Genomic DNA, 14,425 nt, shown 5'->3' with positions numbered 1-14,425 from the left:
TTTTTAGGCAGCAAAAATTCCTATTTTCCTATTTTTTTGACCCACTGCCTCACTTGACGGCCTGCTAATGGTATAATTTCTCAAGTGTGTCCTTTGGAAATGGATTTCTGGGGTCAAGTTAATGAAAGTCTTTCCTAGCATTCCACATTTTACCCAATTCTTTTGAGATATGTTGAAAGTTTAAATTGTGTTAATTAGTGTTTACCCTAGAAACATGGCAAGGCATGGTAGACTAAACACTTTTAGGGCATTTTCACCATTTTCAGGGCACTTTTGTTTTTCATTAAAGACCCAAATTTTTTTTTATTTGCTTTCAGTATGTCAATGCTTTGTTTGCTTTCAGTATTTTAATAGTTTATTTACTTTCAGTATTTTAATGGATTATTTGCTTTCAGTATTTTAATAGTTTATTTGCTTTCAGTATTTTAATGGTTTGTTTGCTTTCAGTATTTCTTCCACCACCGGAACGCGGTTGATGTGAAACAGGTGGTGAAGGAGGCGTATCGCCTGATGGAGTCGACGCCCAACGACATCCACCCGAAGAAACACATTGAAGAGTTCAAACCTCTCACAAAGGGACTGTACCCAGTCTTCAACAAGTACCCCAAGTTCATTGTCGACTACCAGGTCATGACAGCAGTGGTTAAAACACTGAATATTTTATTTATTAAATCAAAAGTACTTTTCAGCAAGTATCGCAAGTTTTATGTCAGTTACCAATTGATGGTAGTATTTAAAGTGCCCAAATATTATCCTTTCTTCAGCCAGTTTTTTTTTGGTTTTGGTTTTGGGTTTTTTGTAAACCACCGAATACTTACAGTAGTCTAATCACTCAAATATTATCGTATAATCAACATTTCTTTTGTTATGACTGGCAACCATACCAGCCTTTCATACTGTTCTCTCAAATCATCTAATGTTTTACATCTGGACTTGTATTAGCCAACCACCTGTCTTCAGAGGACACTTCACTGCTCTTGCAGCTTATCTAAAACAGCATAAATGAACTAGGGTCCGGTCTTGAAGAGCTACTTGCTCATGATGTAAAGTTTGTTTTATTTAACGATGCAACTAGAGCACATGGATTTTTTTTATCTTATCAGCTATTGGACGTCAAACATATGGTCATTCTGACACTGTTTTTTAGAGGAAACCCGCTGTTGCCACATAGGCTACTCTTTTACGACAGGCAGCAAGGGATCTTTTATTTGCGCTTCCCACAGACAGGATAGCACAAACCATGGCCTTTGTTGAACCAGTTATGGATCACTGGTCGGTGCAAGTGGTTTACACCTACCCATTGAGCCTTGCGGAGCACTCACTCGGGGTTTGGAGTCGGTATCTGGATTAAAAACCCCATGCCTCGACTGGGATCCGAACCCAGTACCTACCAGCCTGTAGACCGATGGCCTAACCACGACGCCACCGAGGCCGGTCTGCTCATGATGTGTGAAGAAACATACTTTCTTGGCATTTACTTGATGTATGGTATTCACACATCACTGGTTGACATAAAAGATCATATTTAAAAAAACCTAAACATGAAATAGTTTTTATATACTACCTGAAGTGACTGTTGAAATAGGTTTTAGTGTTTGAGAATCCAGTTATACTATAGACTGCTATCATCATACAATGGATTGAAATTGTCACCTGTATTGTTACTGTCTGACTTTGTGTGCTTTGTAAATAACATGCAAATTAGAAATCTGTACTGAATGTTTCATCTGTAGTGTAATTCTGTTTTTCAGGTTCAAGAACGAGAACGAATAAGGCAAGAAGAGCTGGAATATCTACGACAGAAGTGAGTAGGGATGTCATGATACACCTATCTCATGATACGATATGTATCACGATACATAGCCCACGATACGATACGTATCACGATACCTGATTCACGGTAGCAATACCACATCATAGACATATTCAAGAAAGCAGACACATATTCTCTGTCCACTGTTGTTTTTTTGTGAAGGAAATAACTTGTAAGGAAATAACTTGTCAGGAAATAACTTGTAAGGAAATAACTTATCAGGACATAACTTGTAAGGAAATAACTTGTCAGGAAATAACTTCTAAAGAAATAACTTGTCAGGAAATAACTTGTAAGGAAATAATTTGTAAGGAAATAACTTGTAAGTATGGAAATAACTTGTAAAGAAATAACTTGTCAGGAAATAACTTGTAAAGAAATAACTTGTAAGGAAATAACTTGTGTAGTAGTGTTGGTATAAAGTGCTCCTACTGGCAGTAGCTAGTGGGAATTTCCCTATTAGCTCAGTTGGTAGAGCACTTGATTCTCGTACTGAGAGTCCGTGGTTCGAATCCCCTCAGTGGAGGTTGATTTTTCTGTTACACTTGTAAGGAAATAACTTGTCAATAAGTACACGCCAGTACAAATTGGTGTTGGTAAATTAATACGGGAATCGACACATGGTCAAAATGGGAATCGATACACAAGCAAGGGTATTGTGTATCATATCGTCAGCAGTAGTATGGTGATGCATCGGTGTATTGTGACACCCCTAGAAATGCGTTGTTGTTTTAACACAGCACGAAGGTTGTACATATGAATGCATTCTGAAATAATACTGGGAACAGATAATTCATTACATAATTTAGCTAAATAGTTCTTAATGTTATGTGCTACAGAATCATGTCATATCCAGTTAATTATTTTGTAATTTGTGGATGCAGAATTACTTTGCAAGATTACCACTATTGATCTCATCTAAAAGCAGTCTTTAAAGTGGACAACTAAACATATTAGCAATTTTGCAAATTTAAGTCGGAAAACCTTTAGCCAAATGCTGGTTTCATTTAACCAAACAAATTATAAAAATATGACTCTTTGTAGGATGTGTACCACCAAATCGAATCCAAGAGATGACAATAGTAACATATCACAAGTACATTTATTGAGGATAGTTCAAGTTAAATGACCGGAACTTACTATCGAGATGAAACATTGCCAGACAAGTCCTGTCACATTTATCACCAGTGGCAGGACTGGTAGTGTTAACTGTGCTATGAAAAGTTAGATGCACTTAAAAGTTTGACCTTTTTGGTATACCCTTTTCACATAAAGGGTGGGACGTAGCCCAGTGGTACAACGCTCACTCAGTGCGAGGTTGGTGGGATCGATCCATGTCTGTGAGCCCATTGGGTTATTTCTCGTTTCAGCTACTGCACCACGGCTGATATATTAAAGACTGTGGTATGTACTACCCTGTCTGTGGGGTGGTGCATATAAAAGATCTCTTGCTGCAAATTGAAGAAAGTAGCCCATGAAGTGGCAACAGCGGGTTTTCTCTCTCAATATCTGCGTGGTCTTTAACCATATATGTCTGACGCCATATAACCGTAAATAAAATGTGTTGAATGCGTTGTTAAATAAAATATTTCTTTCTTTCTTTCTTTTTTTCACACAAACAAATCTAATTGTTACACCTCATTCGATTGACACATTTTTCCTATTAGCCAATGAAAAGGGGTGAACGTGTTCTGGGTACAAAATCATCAAAGATGTTGTTCTCAGTGAATTTTGAATGGGTGCAAGTAGACAACAAAAACAGTAGGCTAGCGAAAATGGTGGTTAGAACTAGAAACTAAACACAGTTTTGATAATTACCTTTTTGGCAAATTAGTGATGAAATATATATACCTGGTATTCACTAAATTCAGCATTAATTTGCATTTGGTGATTTAGCAAATGACAGCTAAAGCCTTGTAGAATTACATATACATTGTTCACTGTACAAATGTGTTTTACATGACTAGTCTTAATGTGACTGTCGAATTAATAAGTTATTTTACATATGATTTTACATTTGATTTTGAGCGATGGTGTCTGTGGAAGTGCATGTTTTGGCATAGAATTTGCTCCGTATATAATAATATTTTGTCATTTTGCTGTTTTGAATTATTTTACTTTTATATTTATATGATTATTGCTAGTGATAAAGATATTTCTAGCTGATAAAATCATACAATTCACAGTTGTCCATTGTAAGAAGTGATATAAAATACTGAAATTGTTCTGTAGACAGGTGACGCTGGCGGTTGAGAAGGAGACGGAGAAGAGACAGCAGGAGGAGGAGGCATGGTACCGCCAGGAGCACCTGCTGACGGAGGCCGAGGACAAGCGACGTAGGATGATCCAGGAGGAGGAGCACAAACTCGCGGAGCAGAGGAAACGGTGAGCACAACATAAAGAAAGGAATAGTTGTTTACAAAACACCTTGAACTACTTGAGCGAGGGGTGGGTGGGAGGTGCACAGACTGATGGAGCAGAGGAAACGGTGAGCACAACATAAAGAAAGGAATAGTTGTTTACAAAACACCTTGAACTACTTGAGCGAGGGGTGGGTGGGGGGTGCACAGACTGATGGAGCAGAGGAAACGGTGAGCACAACCTAAAGAAAGGAATAGTTGTTTACAAAACACCTTGAACTACTTGAGCGAGGGGTGGGTGGGGGGTGCACAGACCGATGGAGCAGAGGAAACGGTGAGCACAACACAAAGAAAGGAATAGTTGTTTACAAAACACCATGAACTACTTGAGTGAGGGGTGGGGTGGGGGGGGTGCACAAACTCACGGAGCAGAGGAAACGGTGAGCACAACACAAAGAAAGGAATAGTTGTTTACAAAACACCTTGAACTACTTGAGCGGGGGGTGGGTGGGGGGTGCACAAACTCGCGGAGCAGAGGAAACGGTGAGCACAACACAAAGAAAGGAATAGTTGTTTACAAAACACCTTGAACTACTTGAGCGGGGGTGGGTGGGGGGTGCACAAACCGATGGAGCAGAGGAAACGGTGAGCACAACACAAAGAAAGGAATAGTTGTTTACAAAACACCATGAACTACTTGAGCGAGGGGTGGGGTGGGTGGGGGGGGGTGCACAAACTCGCGGAGCAGAGGAAACGGTGAGCACAACACAACGAAAGGAATAGTTGTTTACAAAACACCTTGAACTACTTGAGTGGGGGGTGGGTGGGGGTGCACAAACTCGCGGAGCAGAGGAAACGGTGAGCACAACACAAAGAAAGGAATAGTTGTTTACAAAACACCTTGAACTACTTGAGCGGGGGGTGGGTGGGGGGTGCACAATCTCGCGGAGCAGAGGAAACGGTGAGCACAACACAAAGAAAGGAATAGTTGTTTACAAAACACCTTGAACTACTTGAGCGGGGGGTGGGTGGGGGAGGGTGCACAAACTCGCGGAGCAGAGGAAACTGTGAGCACAACACAAAGAAAGGAATAGTTGTTTACAAAACACCTTGAACTACTTGAGCGAGGGGTGGGTGGGGGGTGCACAATCTCGCGGAGCAGAGGAAACGGTGAGCACAACACAAAGAAAGGAATAGTTGTTTACAAAACACCTTGAACTACTTGAGCGAGGGGTGGGTTGGGGGGGGGGGAGGGGTGCACAGACTGATGGAGCAGAGGAAACGGTGAGCACAACACAAAGAAGGAAAGTTCTCAGGAATAACCTAGTCAGTATTATAACGGTTGTGTATGTCAAGGTCACACTGACACACTGAATTAAAAACAAATCATTATGGTAGGCCATTAAAGTAGTTGTTAATTATGTTTTCTTAGGCATAACGGTCGGTGTGGGATCGATACCCGTTGGTGGGCCCATTGGGCTATTTCTCATTCCAGCCAGTACACCACAGCTGGTATATCAAAGGCTATGGTATGTACTATCCTGTCTGTGGGATGGTGCATATAAAAGATCCCTTGCTGCTAATCGAAAAGAGTAGCCCATGAAGTGGCGACAGCGTGTTTCCTCCCTCAATATCTGTGTGGTCCTTAACCATGTGTCCGACGTCATATAACCGTAAATAAAATGTGTTGAGTGCGTCGTACAATAAAACATGTCCTTCCTTTATTCTCTGATCGGGTTTTATCCCTTTTCCAACTAGTGCCACATGATTTGTATATCAAAGGCCAACACCTGGGTTAAACTGCCACCAAAGGGAGTATCAAAAAGTGGCCTTTTAAGTCGGGTGGCTGCATAATGCAGGTTGATTTGGGATAATGAAAATATTGTCTTTTAACACAGGTGGCTGCTTAAAAGTAAAAATATAGCAAATAAAACACACTTTTATTGTTGAGCAAACCTTGATATTAAAGATGATACCATGAGTTAAAATACAGATTTGTGTCATCTTTTTATTATTACAAGATTATACAGTAGGCCTAATCTATTGTAAAAAGTTGGTATGTTGTGACTAGCGTTTAAATCGGTGTTCTAGTCTGTTTGCGATGAACCGTGAAGTGAAGCTGAAGGAGCTACAACTGCTGGACGCGGCACGGCGCAAGTTCCTCCACTTCCAGCAGACACAGCGCGAGGCCGAACTCAAGAGACTGGATGATGAGATGCAGAGAAAGGTAGAAACATCTGTGAACATTGTACTTTGTCATTTTTCACTTGTTATTAGAGAAAGGTAAAAACATCTGTTAACACTGTCACTTTTCTCTTACTTGTTATTAGAGAGAGGTAGAAACATCTGTGAACATCGTCATTTGTCATTTTTCACTTGTTATTAGAGAAAGGTAGAAACGTGTGAACATCGTCATTTTTCACTTGTTATTAGAGAAAGGTAGAAACATCTGTGAACATCGTCATTTTTCACTTGTTATTAGAGAAAGGTAGAAACATCTGTGAACATTGTCATTTTTCACTTGTTATTAAAGAAAGGTAAAAACATCAGTGAACATCATAATTTTTCACTTACTTGTTATTAGAGAAAAGTAGAAACATCTGAACATCATAATTTTTCACTTGTTATTAGAGAAAGATAGAAACATCTGTGAACATCGTCATTTTTCACTTACTTGTTATTAGAGAAAGGTAGAAACATCTGTGAACATCGTCATTTTTCACTTGTTATTAGAGAAAGGTAAAAACATCTGTGAACATCGTCATTTTTCACTTGTTATTAGAGAAAGGTAGAAACATCTGTGAACATCGTAATTTTTCACTTGTTATTAGAGAAAGGTAGAAACATCTGTGAACATAGTCATTTTTCACTTGTTATTAGAGAAAGGTAAAAACATCTGTGAACATCGTCATTTTTCACTTGTTATTAGAGAAAGGTAGAAACATCTGTGAACATCGTCATTTTTCACTTGTTATTAGAGAAAGGTATTGTGAGAGAAAGGTAGAAACATCTCTGAACATCGTCATTTTTCACTTGTTATTAGAGAAAGGTAGAAACATCTGTGAACATCCTCATTTTTCACTTACTTGTTATTAGAGAAAAGTAAAAACATCTGTGAACATCGTCATTTTTCACTTGTTATTAGAGAAAGGTAGAAACATCTGTGAACATCGTCATTTTTCACTTGTTATTAGAGAAAGGTAGAAACATCTGTGAACATCGTCATTTTCCACTTGTTATTAGAGAAAGGTAGAAACATCTGTGAACATCGTCATTTTTCACTTGTTATTAGAGAAAGGTAGAAACATCTGTGAACATCGTCATTTTTCACTTGTTATTAGAGAAAAGTAAAAACATCTGTGAACATCGTCATTTAGGGTCTCCACGAGTACTCGGGCACGGGTCGAGTCTAACAAGACTTGAGTCTATTCACAGGACTCGAGTACCCATACAAGGTGGAATACAATGATCAACTATAATACAGTTTGGCCCAATGTAGGACAATAATTTCAGCAGTAGATAATCAACTATATAAGTTACACAATAATTATATGATCATGCTCTAGTTTCTGTTTTTAAACTGGCCATCCATCCATATCAACACAGAACATATCAACCGGTTTGTAAATGCAATGCAATGGCATGATTTGGCATCCATGTTCAGTGCTGGAATTAAGATGCATAATGCTATTTTACTCGATTTCTTAATCTCGTCATCACCTAGTGTAAGTGTCGGGTACTCAGGTCCGGGTCGAGTTTGACCTGTCATCATTTGTCGTTTTTCACTTGTTATTAGAGAAAGGTAAAACATTCTTACTTATTTATTTTTAGAGAATGCCATATAACCATAAATAAAATGTGTCAAGTGCGTTGTTACATAAAACATTTCCTTCTTCACTGTATGAGGGTAGGAGATTTCATGTGTTTGTTATAGTGTGCACAGTGACAAAGCATGTTTCTTTTGTGCCTGATGTTTTACATTTATTGTAAATAATGATTAAAAAATAACTTAGCAAATACAAGCCTTTGGGATGATACTTTATTGGAGTTGGTTGGTGTGGGGTGTCGGAAGATATTTTTAAAAGTAAAATTCACCTTCACCCTCAAAATGCATTTGTTGTCGTGAAGAAAAAAAGCTCTGTTTGTTGGGGTAGAGGCAACCACCCCTTCACACACCCTTGTCTCATATCCCTTTTTTTTAAATTATAATAACTCATTGTCTAGTGGATTTAAACTACCTGCAATCATTCGAAGTCCAATGCAATACTAAATGTAAAATAATTTGTTTGTCTATGAAAAGCCAGTAGAAAGGGCTTTATACCAACACCTCGTTATAACACATACTGATTGTAGATTCTTTTGGATTTGTTTTTGTATGCTGATTATGAAAATCAGAGATTGCCACTGAGGACATACTTTGTGTTTTTTTAGCGAAGATTGATCAGTAGACCAGTCACCAGGAAAACTAAATTCTGTATAATTGTGTTTGACATGTGTGTTGATTATAAAAATGTTTCTCCCATTTACCCAGACTCAGACAGGACTAGCCCTGGCACTCGCCAAATTTGCCAATTGCAAATTTTGAAAGTACGGTAGTTGGCGAATTTTATTTTAATTTGGCAAAATAATTTCATGTAAAAATTGACATTTCTTAGAAGTAACTGTTGATTTCTGCAATTTTTGAAGTTTAATAGACAATTTGGCGAAAATTTCTCTCACCCAGAGCTAGCCCTGTCTGATGAGAGACCAGGAAAACAAGGAGATTGTGTATTGTTTTTTGATTATAATAATATTTCTCTGATTGTGCCAGGCTCTGATGAGAGACCAGGAAAACAAGGAGATTGTGTATTGGTTTTTGTTTATAATAATATTTCTCTGATTGTGCCAGGCTCTGATGAGAGACCAGGAAAACAAGGAGATTGTGTATTGGTTTTTGATTATAATAATATTTCTCTGATTGTGCCAGGCTCTGATGAGAGACCAGGAAAACAAGGAGATTGTGTATTGGTTTTTGATTATAATAATATTTCTCTGATTGTGCCAGGCTGTGATGAGAGACCAGGAAAACAAGGATATTGTGTATTGGTTTTTGATTATAATAATATTTCTCTGATTGTGCCAGGCTCTGATGAGAGATCAGGAAACTGAAGCAGCCATTGAGGAGGCTGAGATTAAGAACATGGAGCTGAACTTACAGAAGAAGATGTTTGAACAGGTTTCTTACTGTAGTCACTCTTGGGGGTTTCGTATAAATACATTCATTGCACCACTTTTACCAGCTTTGAACAGTTTATGGTTGTGTTAAAATTTGTTTTTAGAGACTGTTAATTTCACTACTTTAAATATGATTCAGAAGATATGTTCTGATATAATTTCTCACTTCACATATATAATATTTCCAGCTATTACATCTTTTCTCTCTTTTTTTTGACTCCCAGTTTTGGCACATCCCGTGTGTCTCAAGTCATCCTGTAGGGCTCAAAATAACATCCTGTGAAAAGCGAAAAGCTGTCTGGTTATTTTGTCCTACATTTGTAGCAGGTGAAATGGAAATTTACCTAAAACCACAACAAAATTGCAGGTCATTTTTCACAACAGATGTGTGTACGATTATCACAACTACTGTTCAGCTCGTTATTTTGTTATATTTTAATTCCATAATGCTCTAAAATACATCTCAGAGGTCCTAGTTTTCCACACACTGTTCCAAACTCCCCTCAAAAACAGTGCACACCAACAAAACTAATGTCAGTGTATTTTTATTAATATTTCATGTTGGTAAAATTCCTGTGTGGATATTCTAAACATGTCTGTGTACATTAAATTTTGTTTAATACCACATTTAGTTAAGTATTATTACTGTATATGTACAGTACAGTATCGTATTACACATGTAGCTACTATTATAGTAACTGCATCTGTACAGTACAGTATGGTATTACACATGTAGCTACTATTATAGTAACTGCATCTGTACAGTACAGTATGGTATTACACATGTAGCTACTATTATAGTAACTGCATCTGTACAGTACAGTATGGTATTACACATGTAGCTACTATTATAGTAACTGCATCTGTACAGTACAGTATGGTATTACACATGTAGCTACTATTATAGTAACTGCATCTGTACAGTACAGTATGGTATTACACATGTAGCTACTATTATAGTAACTGCATCTGTACAGTACAGTATGGTATTACACATGTAGCTACTATTATAGTAACTGCATCTGTACAGTACAGTATGGTATTACACATGTAGCTACTATTATAGTTACTGTATATGTACAGTACAGTATGGTATTACACATGTAGCTATTATTATAGTTACTGTATATGTACAGTACAGTATGGTATTACACATGTAGCTATGATTATAGTAACTGTATCTGTACAGTACAGTATGGTATTACACATGTAGCTATGATTATAGTTACTATCTGTACAGTACAGTATGGTATTACACATGTAGCTATGATTATAGTAACTGTATCTGTACAGTACAGTATGGTATTACACATGTAGCTATTATTATAGTTACTGTATCTGTACAGTACAGTATGGTATTACACATGTAGCTATTATTATAGTAACTGTATCTGTACAGTATGGTATTACACATGTAGCTATTATTATAGTTACTGTATCTGTACAGTACAGTATGGTATTACACATGTAGCTATTATTATAGTAACTGTATCTGTACAGTACAGTATGGTATTACACATGTAGCTATTATTATAGTTACTGTATCTGTACAGTACAGTATGGTATTACACATGTAGCTATTATGTACAGTACAGTATGGTATTACACATGTAGCTATTATTATAGTAACTGTATCTGTACAGTACAGTATGGTATTACACATGTAGCTATTATGTACAGTACAGTATGGTATTACACATGTAGCTATTATGTACAGTACAGTATGGTATTACACATGTAGTTATTATGTACAGTACAGTATGGTATTACACATGTAGCTATTATGTACAGTACAGTATGGTATTACACATGTAGTTATTATGTACAGTACAGTATGGTATTACACATGTAGCTATTATTATAGTAACTGTATCTGTACAGTACAGTATGGTATTACACATATAGCTATTATTATAGTAACTATCTGTACAGTATGGTATTACACATGTAGCTATTATTATAGTTACTGTATCTGTACAGTACAGTATGGTATTACACATGTAGCTATTATTATAGTAACTGTATCTGTACAGTACAGTATGGTATTACACATGTAGCTATTATTATAGTTACTGTATCTGTACAGTACAGTATGTTATTACACATGTAGCTATTATTATAGTAACTGCATATGTACAGTACAGTATGGTATTACACATGTAGCTATTATGTACAGTACAGTATGGTATTACACATGTAGCTATTATTATAGTAACTGTATCTGTACAGTACAGTATGGTATTACACATGTAGTTATTATGTACAGTACAGTATGGTATTACACATGTAGTTATTATGTACAGTACAGTATGGTATTACACATGTAGCTATTATTATAGTTACTGTATATGTACAGTACAGTATGGTATTACACATGTAGCTACTATTATAGTAACTGCATCTGTACAGTACAGTATGGTATTACACATGTAGCTATTATTATAGTAACTGCATCTGTACAGTACAGTATGGTATTACACATGTAGCTATTATTATAGTTACTGTATATGTACAGTACAGTATGGTATTACACATGTAGCTATGATTATAGTTACTATCTGTACAGTACAGTATGGTATTACACATGTAGCTATGATTATAGTAACTGTATCTGTACAGTACAGTATGGTATTACACATGTAGCTATTATTATAGTTACTGTATCTGTACAGTACAGTATGGTATTACACATGTAGCTATTATTATAGTAACTGTATCTGTACAGTATGGTATTACACATGTAGCTATTATTATAGTTACTGTATCTGTACAGTACAGTATGGTATTACACATGTAACTATTATTATAGTAACTGTATCTGTACAGTACAGTATGGTATTACACATGTAGCTATTATTATAGTTACTGTATCTGTACAGTACAGTATGGTATTACACATGTAGCTATTATGTACAGTACAGTATGGTATTACACATGTAGCTATTATTATAGTAACTGTATCTGTACAGTACAGTATGGTATTACACATGTAGCTATTATGTACAGTACAGTATGGTATTACACATGTAGCTATTATGTACAGTACAGTATGGTATTACACATGTAGTTATTATGTACAGTACAGTATGGTATTACACATGTAGCTATTATTATAGTAACTGTATCTGTACAGTACAGTATGGTATTACACATGTAGCTATTATGTACAGTACAGTATGGTATTACACATGTAGTTATTATGTACAGTACAGTATGGTATTACACATGTAGCTATTATTATAGTAACTGTATCTGTACAGTACAGTATGGTATTACACATGTAGCTATTATTATAGTAACTATCTGTACAGTATGGTATTACACATGTAGCTATTATTATAGTTACTGTATCTGTACAGTACAGTATGGTATTACACATGTAGCTATTATTATAGTAACTGTATCTGTACAGTACAGTATGGTATTACACATGTAGCTATTATTATAGTTACTGTATCTGTACAGTACAGTATGTTATTACATATGTAGCTATTATTATAGTAACTGCATCTGTACAGTACAGTATGGTATTACACATGTAGCTATTATGTACAGTACAGTATGGTATTACACATGTAGCTATTATTATAGTAACTGTATCTGTACAGTACAGTATGGTATTACACATGTAGCTATTATGTACAGTACAGTATGGTATTACACATGTAGCTATTATGTACAGTACAGTATGGTATTACACATGTAGTTATTATGTACAGTACAGTATGGTATTACACATGTAGCTATTATGTACAGTACAGTATGGTATTACACATGTAGTTATTATGTACAGTACAGTATGGTATTACACATGTAGCTATTATTATAGTAACTGTATCTGTACAGTACAGTATGGTATTACACATGTAGCTATTATTATAGTAACTGCATCTGTACAGTACAGTATGGTATTACACATGTAGCTATTATTATAGTAACTGCATCTGTACAGTACAGTATGGTATTACACATGTAGCTATTATGTACAGTACAGTATGGTATTACACATGTAGCTATTATTATAGTAACTGTATCTGTACAGTACAGTATGGTATTACACATGTAGCTACTATTATAGTAACTGCATCTGTACAGTACAGTATGGTATTACACATGTAGCTATTATTATAGTAACTGTAGATAGAGGTGCAGGATTTATTTCAGTCATAAAATCGAAAATCGTTGGCAAACAAGTTTTTTTTTCTCTCATTCCATCCAATGCTTAACAACTGGTTTGGCAACAGTTGTGGTAAATGCTGCACTTCTTTTCAAAAGTGCATATAAAAGATCCCTTGCTGCTAATGAGAAAATATAGCGCGTTACCTCTAAAGACTATGTGTTCAAATTAACACCTGTCTGATAACTAATCAGTCAGTGTGCTGTAGTGGTATCATTAAACAAAACAGACTTTAACTTTACTGTTATTGTAAACAGAGTGTGTTACTGTTTTTAGGAGTTGTTTCGCGAGTATGCGGTGTCGTCCCACCACCTGCGCAGTGAACAGGACCTACACCGCAAACAGAAGGAGATGGAAGACAGAATACAGCAGAGACTGCAGACTGCGGAACGAGAGAGAGACGTACAAGTCAGGAAGGTATACACACACAGACACACACATGTATTGACAGACAGAGAGACGGACACACACACACACACACAGAAGGAGTTGGAAGACAGAATACAGCAGAGACTGCGGAATGAGAGAGAGACGTACAAGTCAGGAAGGTATACACACACAGAGATACACATGTATTGACAGACAGAGAGACGGACACGCACACACACAGACAGAAGGAGTTGGAAGACAGACTACAGCAGAGACTGCAGACTGCGGAACAAGAGAGAGATGTACAAGTCAGGAAGGTATACACATACAGAAACACACATGTATTGACAGACAGAGAGACGGACATACACAGACACACAGACAGAAGGAGTTGGAAGACAGAATACAGCAGAGACTGCAGACTGCGGAACAAGAGAGACGTACAAGTCAGGAAGGTATACACACACAGAGACACACATCTACTGACAGACA

General features: G+C 36.7%; 1 protein-coding gene across 1 annotated transcript in view; it reads left to right on the top strand.

The window, feature by feature from the left end:
* LOC121388777 (TBC1 domain family member 31-like) overlaps positions 1–14,425 on the top strand; it is a 58,924-nt gene that overhangs the window by 29,605 nt on the left and 14,894 nt on the right. Inside the window, exons 14-19 of the mRNA XM_041520272.1 lie at positions 448–627; positions 1,752–1,804; positions 4,046–4,198; positions 6,265–6,400; positions 9,296–9,388; positions 13,841–13,981. Of these exons, the coding sequence (XP_041376206.1) occupies positions 448–627; positions 1,752–1,804; positions 4,046–4,198; positions 6,265–6,400; positions 9,296–9,388; positions 13,841–13,981 (756 nt within the window). The remainder of the gene's footprint in view (positions 1–447; positions 628–1,751; positions 1,805–4,045; positions 4,199–6,264; positions 6,401–9,295; positions 9,389–13,840; positions 13,982–14,425) is intronic.

This window comes from Gigantopelta aegis, chromosome 14 (assembly GCF_016097555.1).
Source record: "Gigantopelta aegis isolate Gae_Host chromosome 14, Gae_host_genome, whole genome shotgun sequence".
NCBI classification, from domain to species: Eukaryota; Metazoa; Mollusca; class Gastropoda; order Neomphalida; family Peltospiridae; genus Gigantopelta; species Gigantopelta aegis.
Note: the sequence above shows the minus strand (reverse complement) of the source record. Positions and strands in the feature narration are given on the sequence as shown.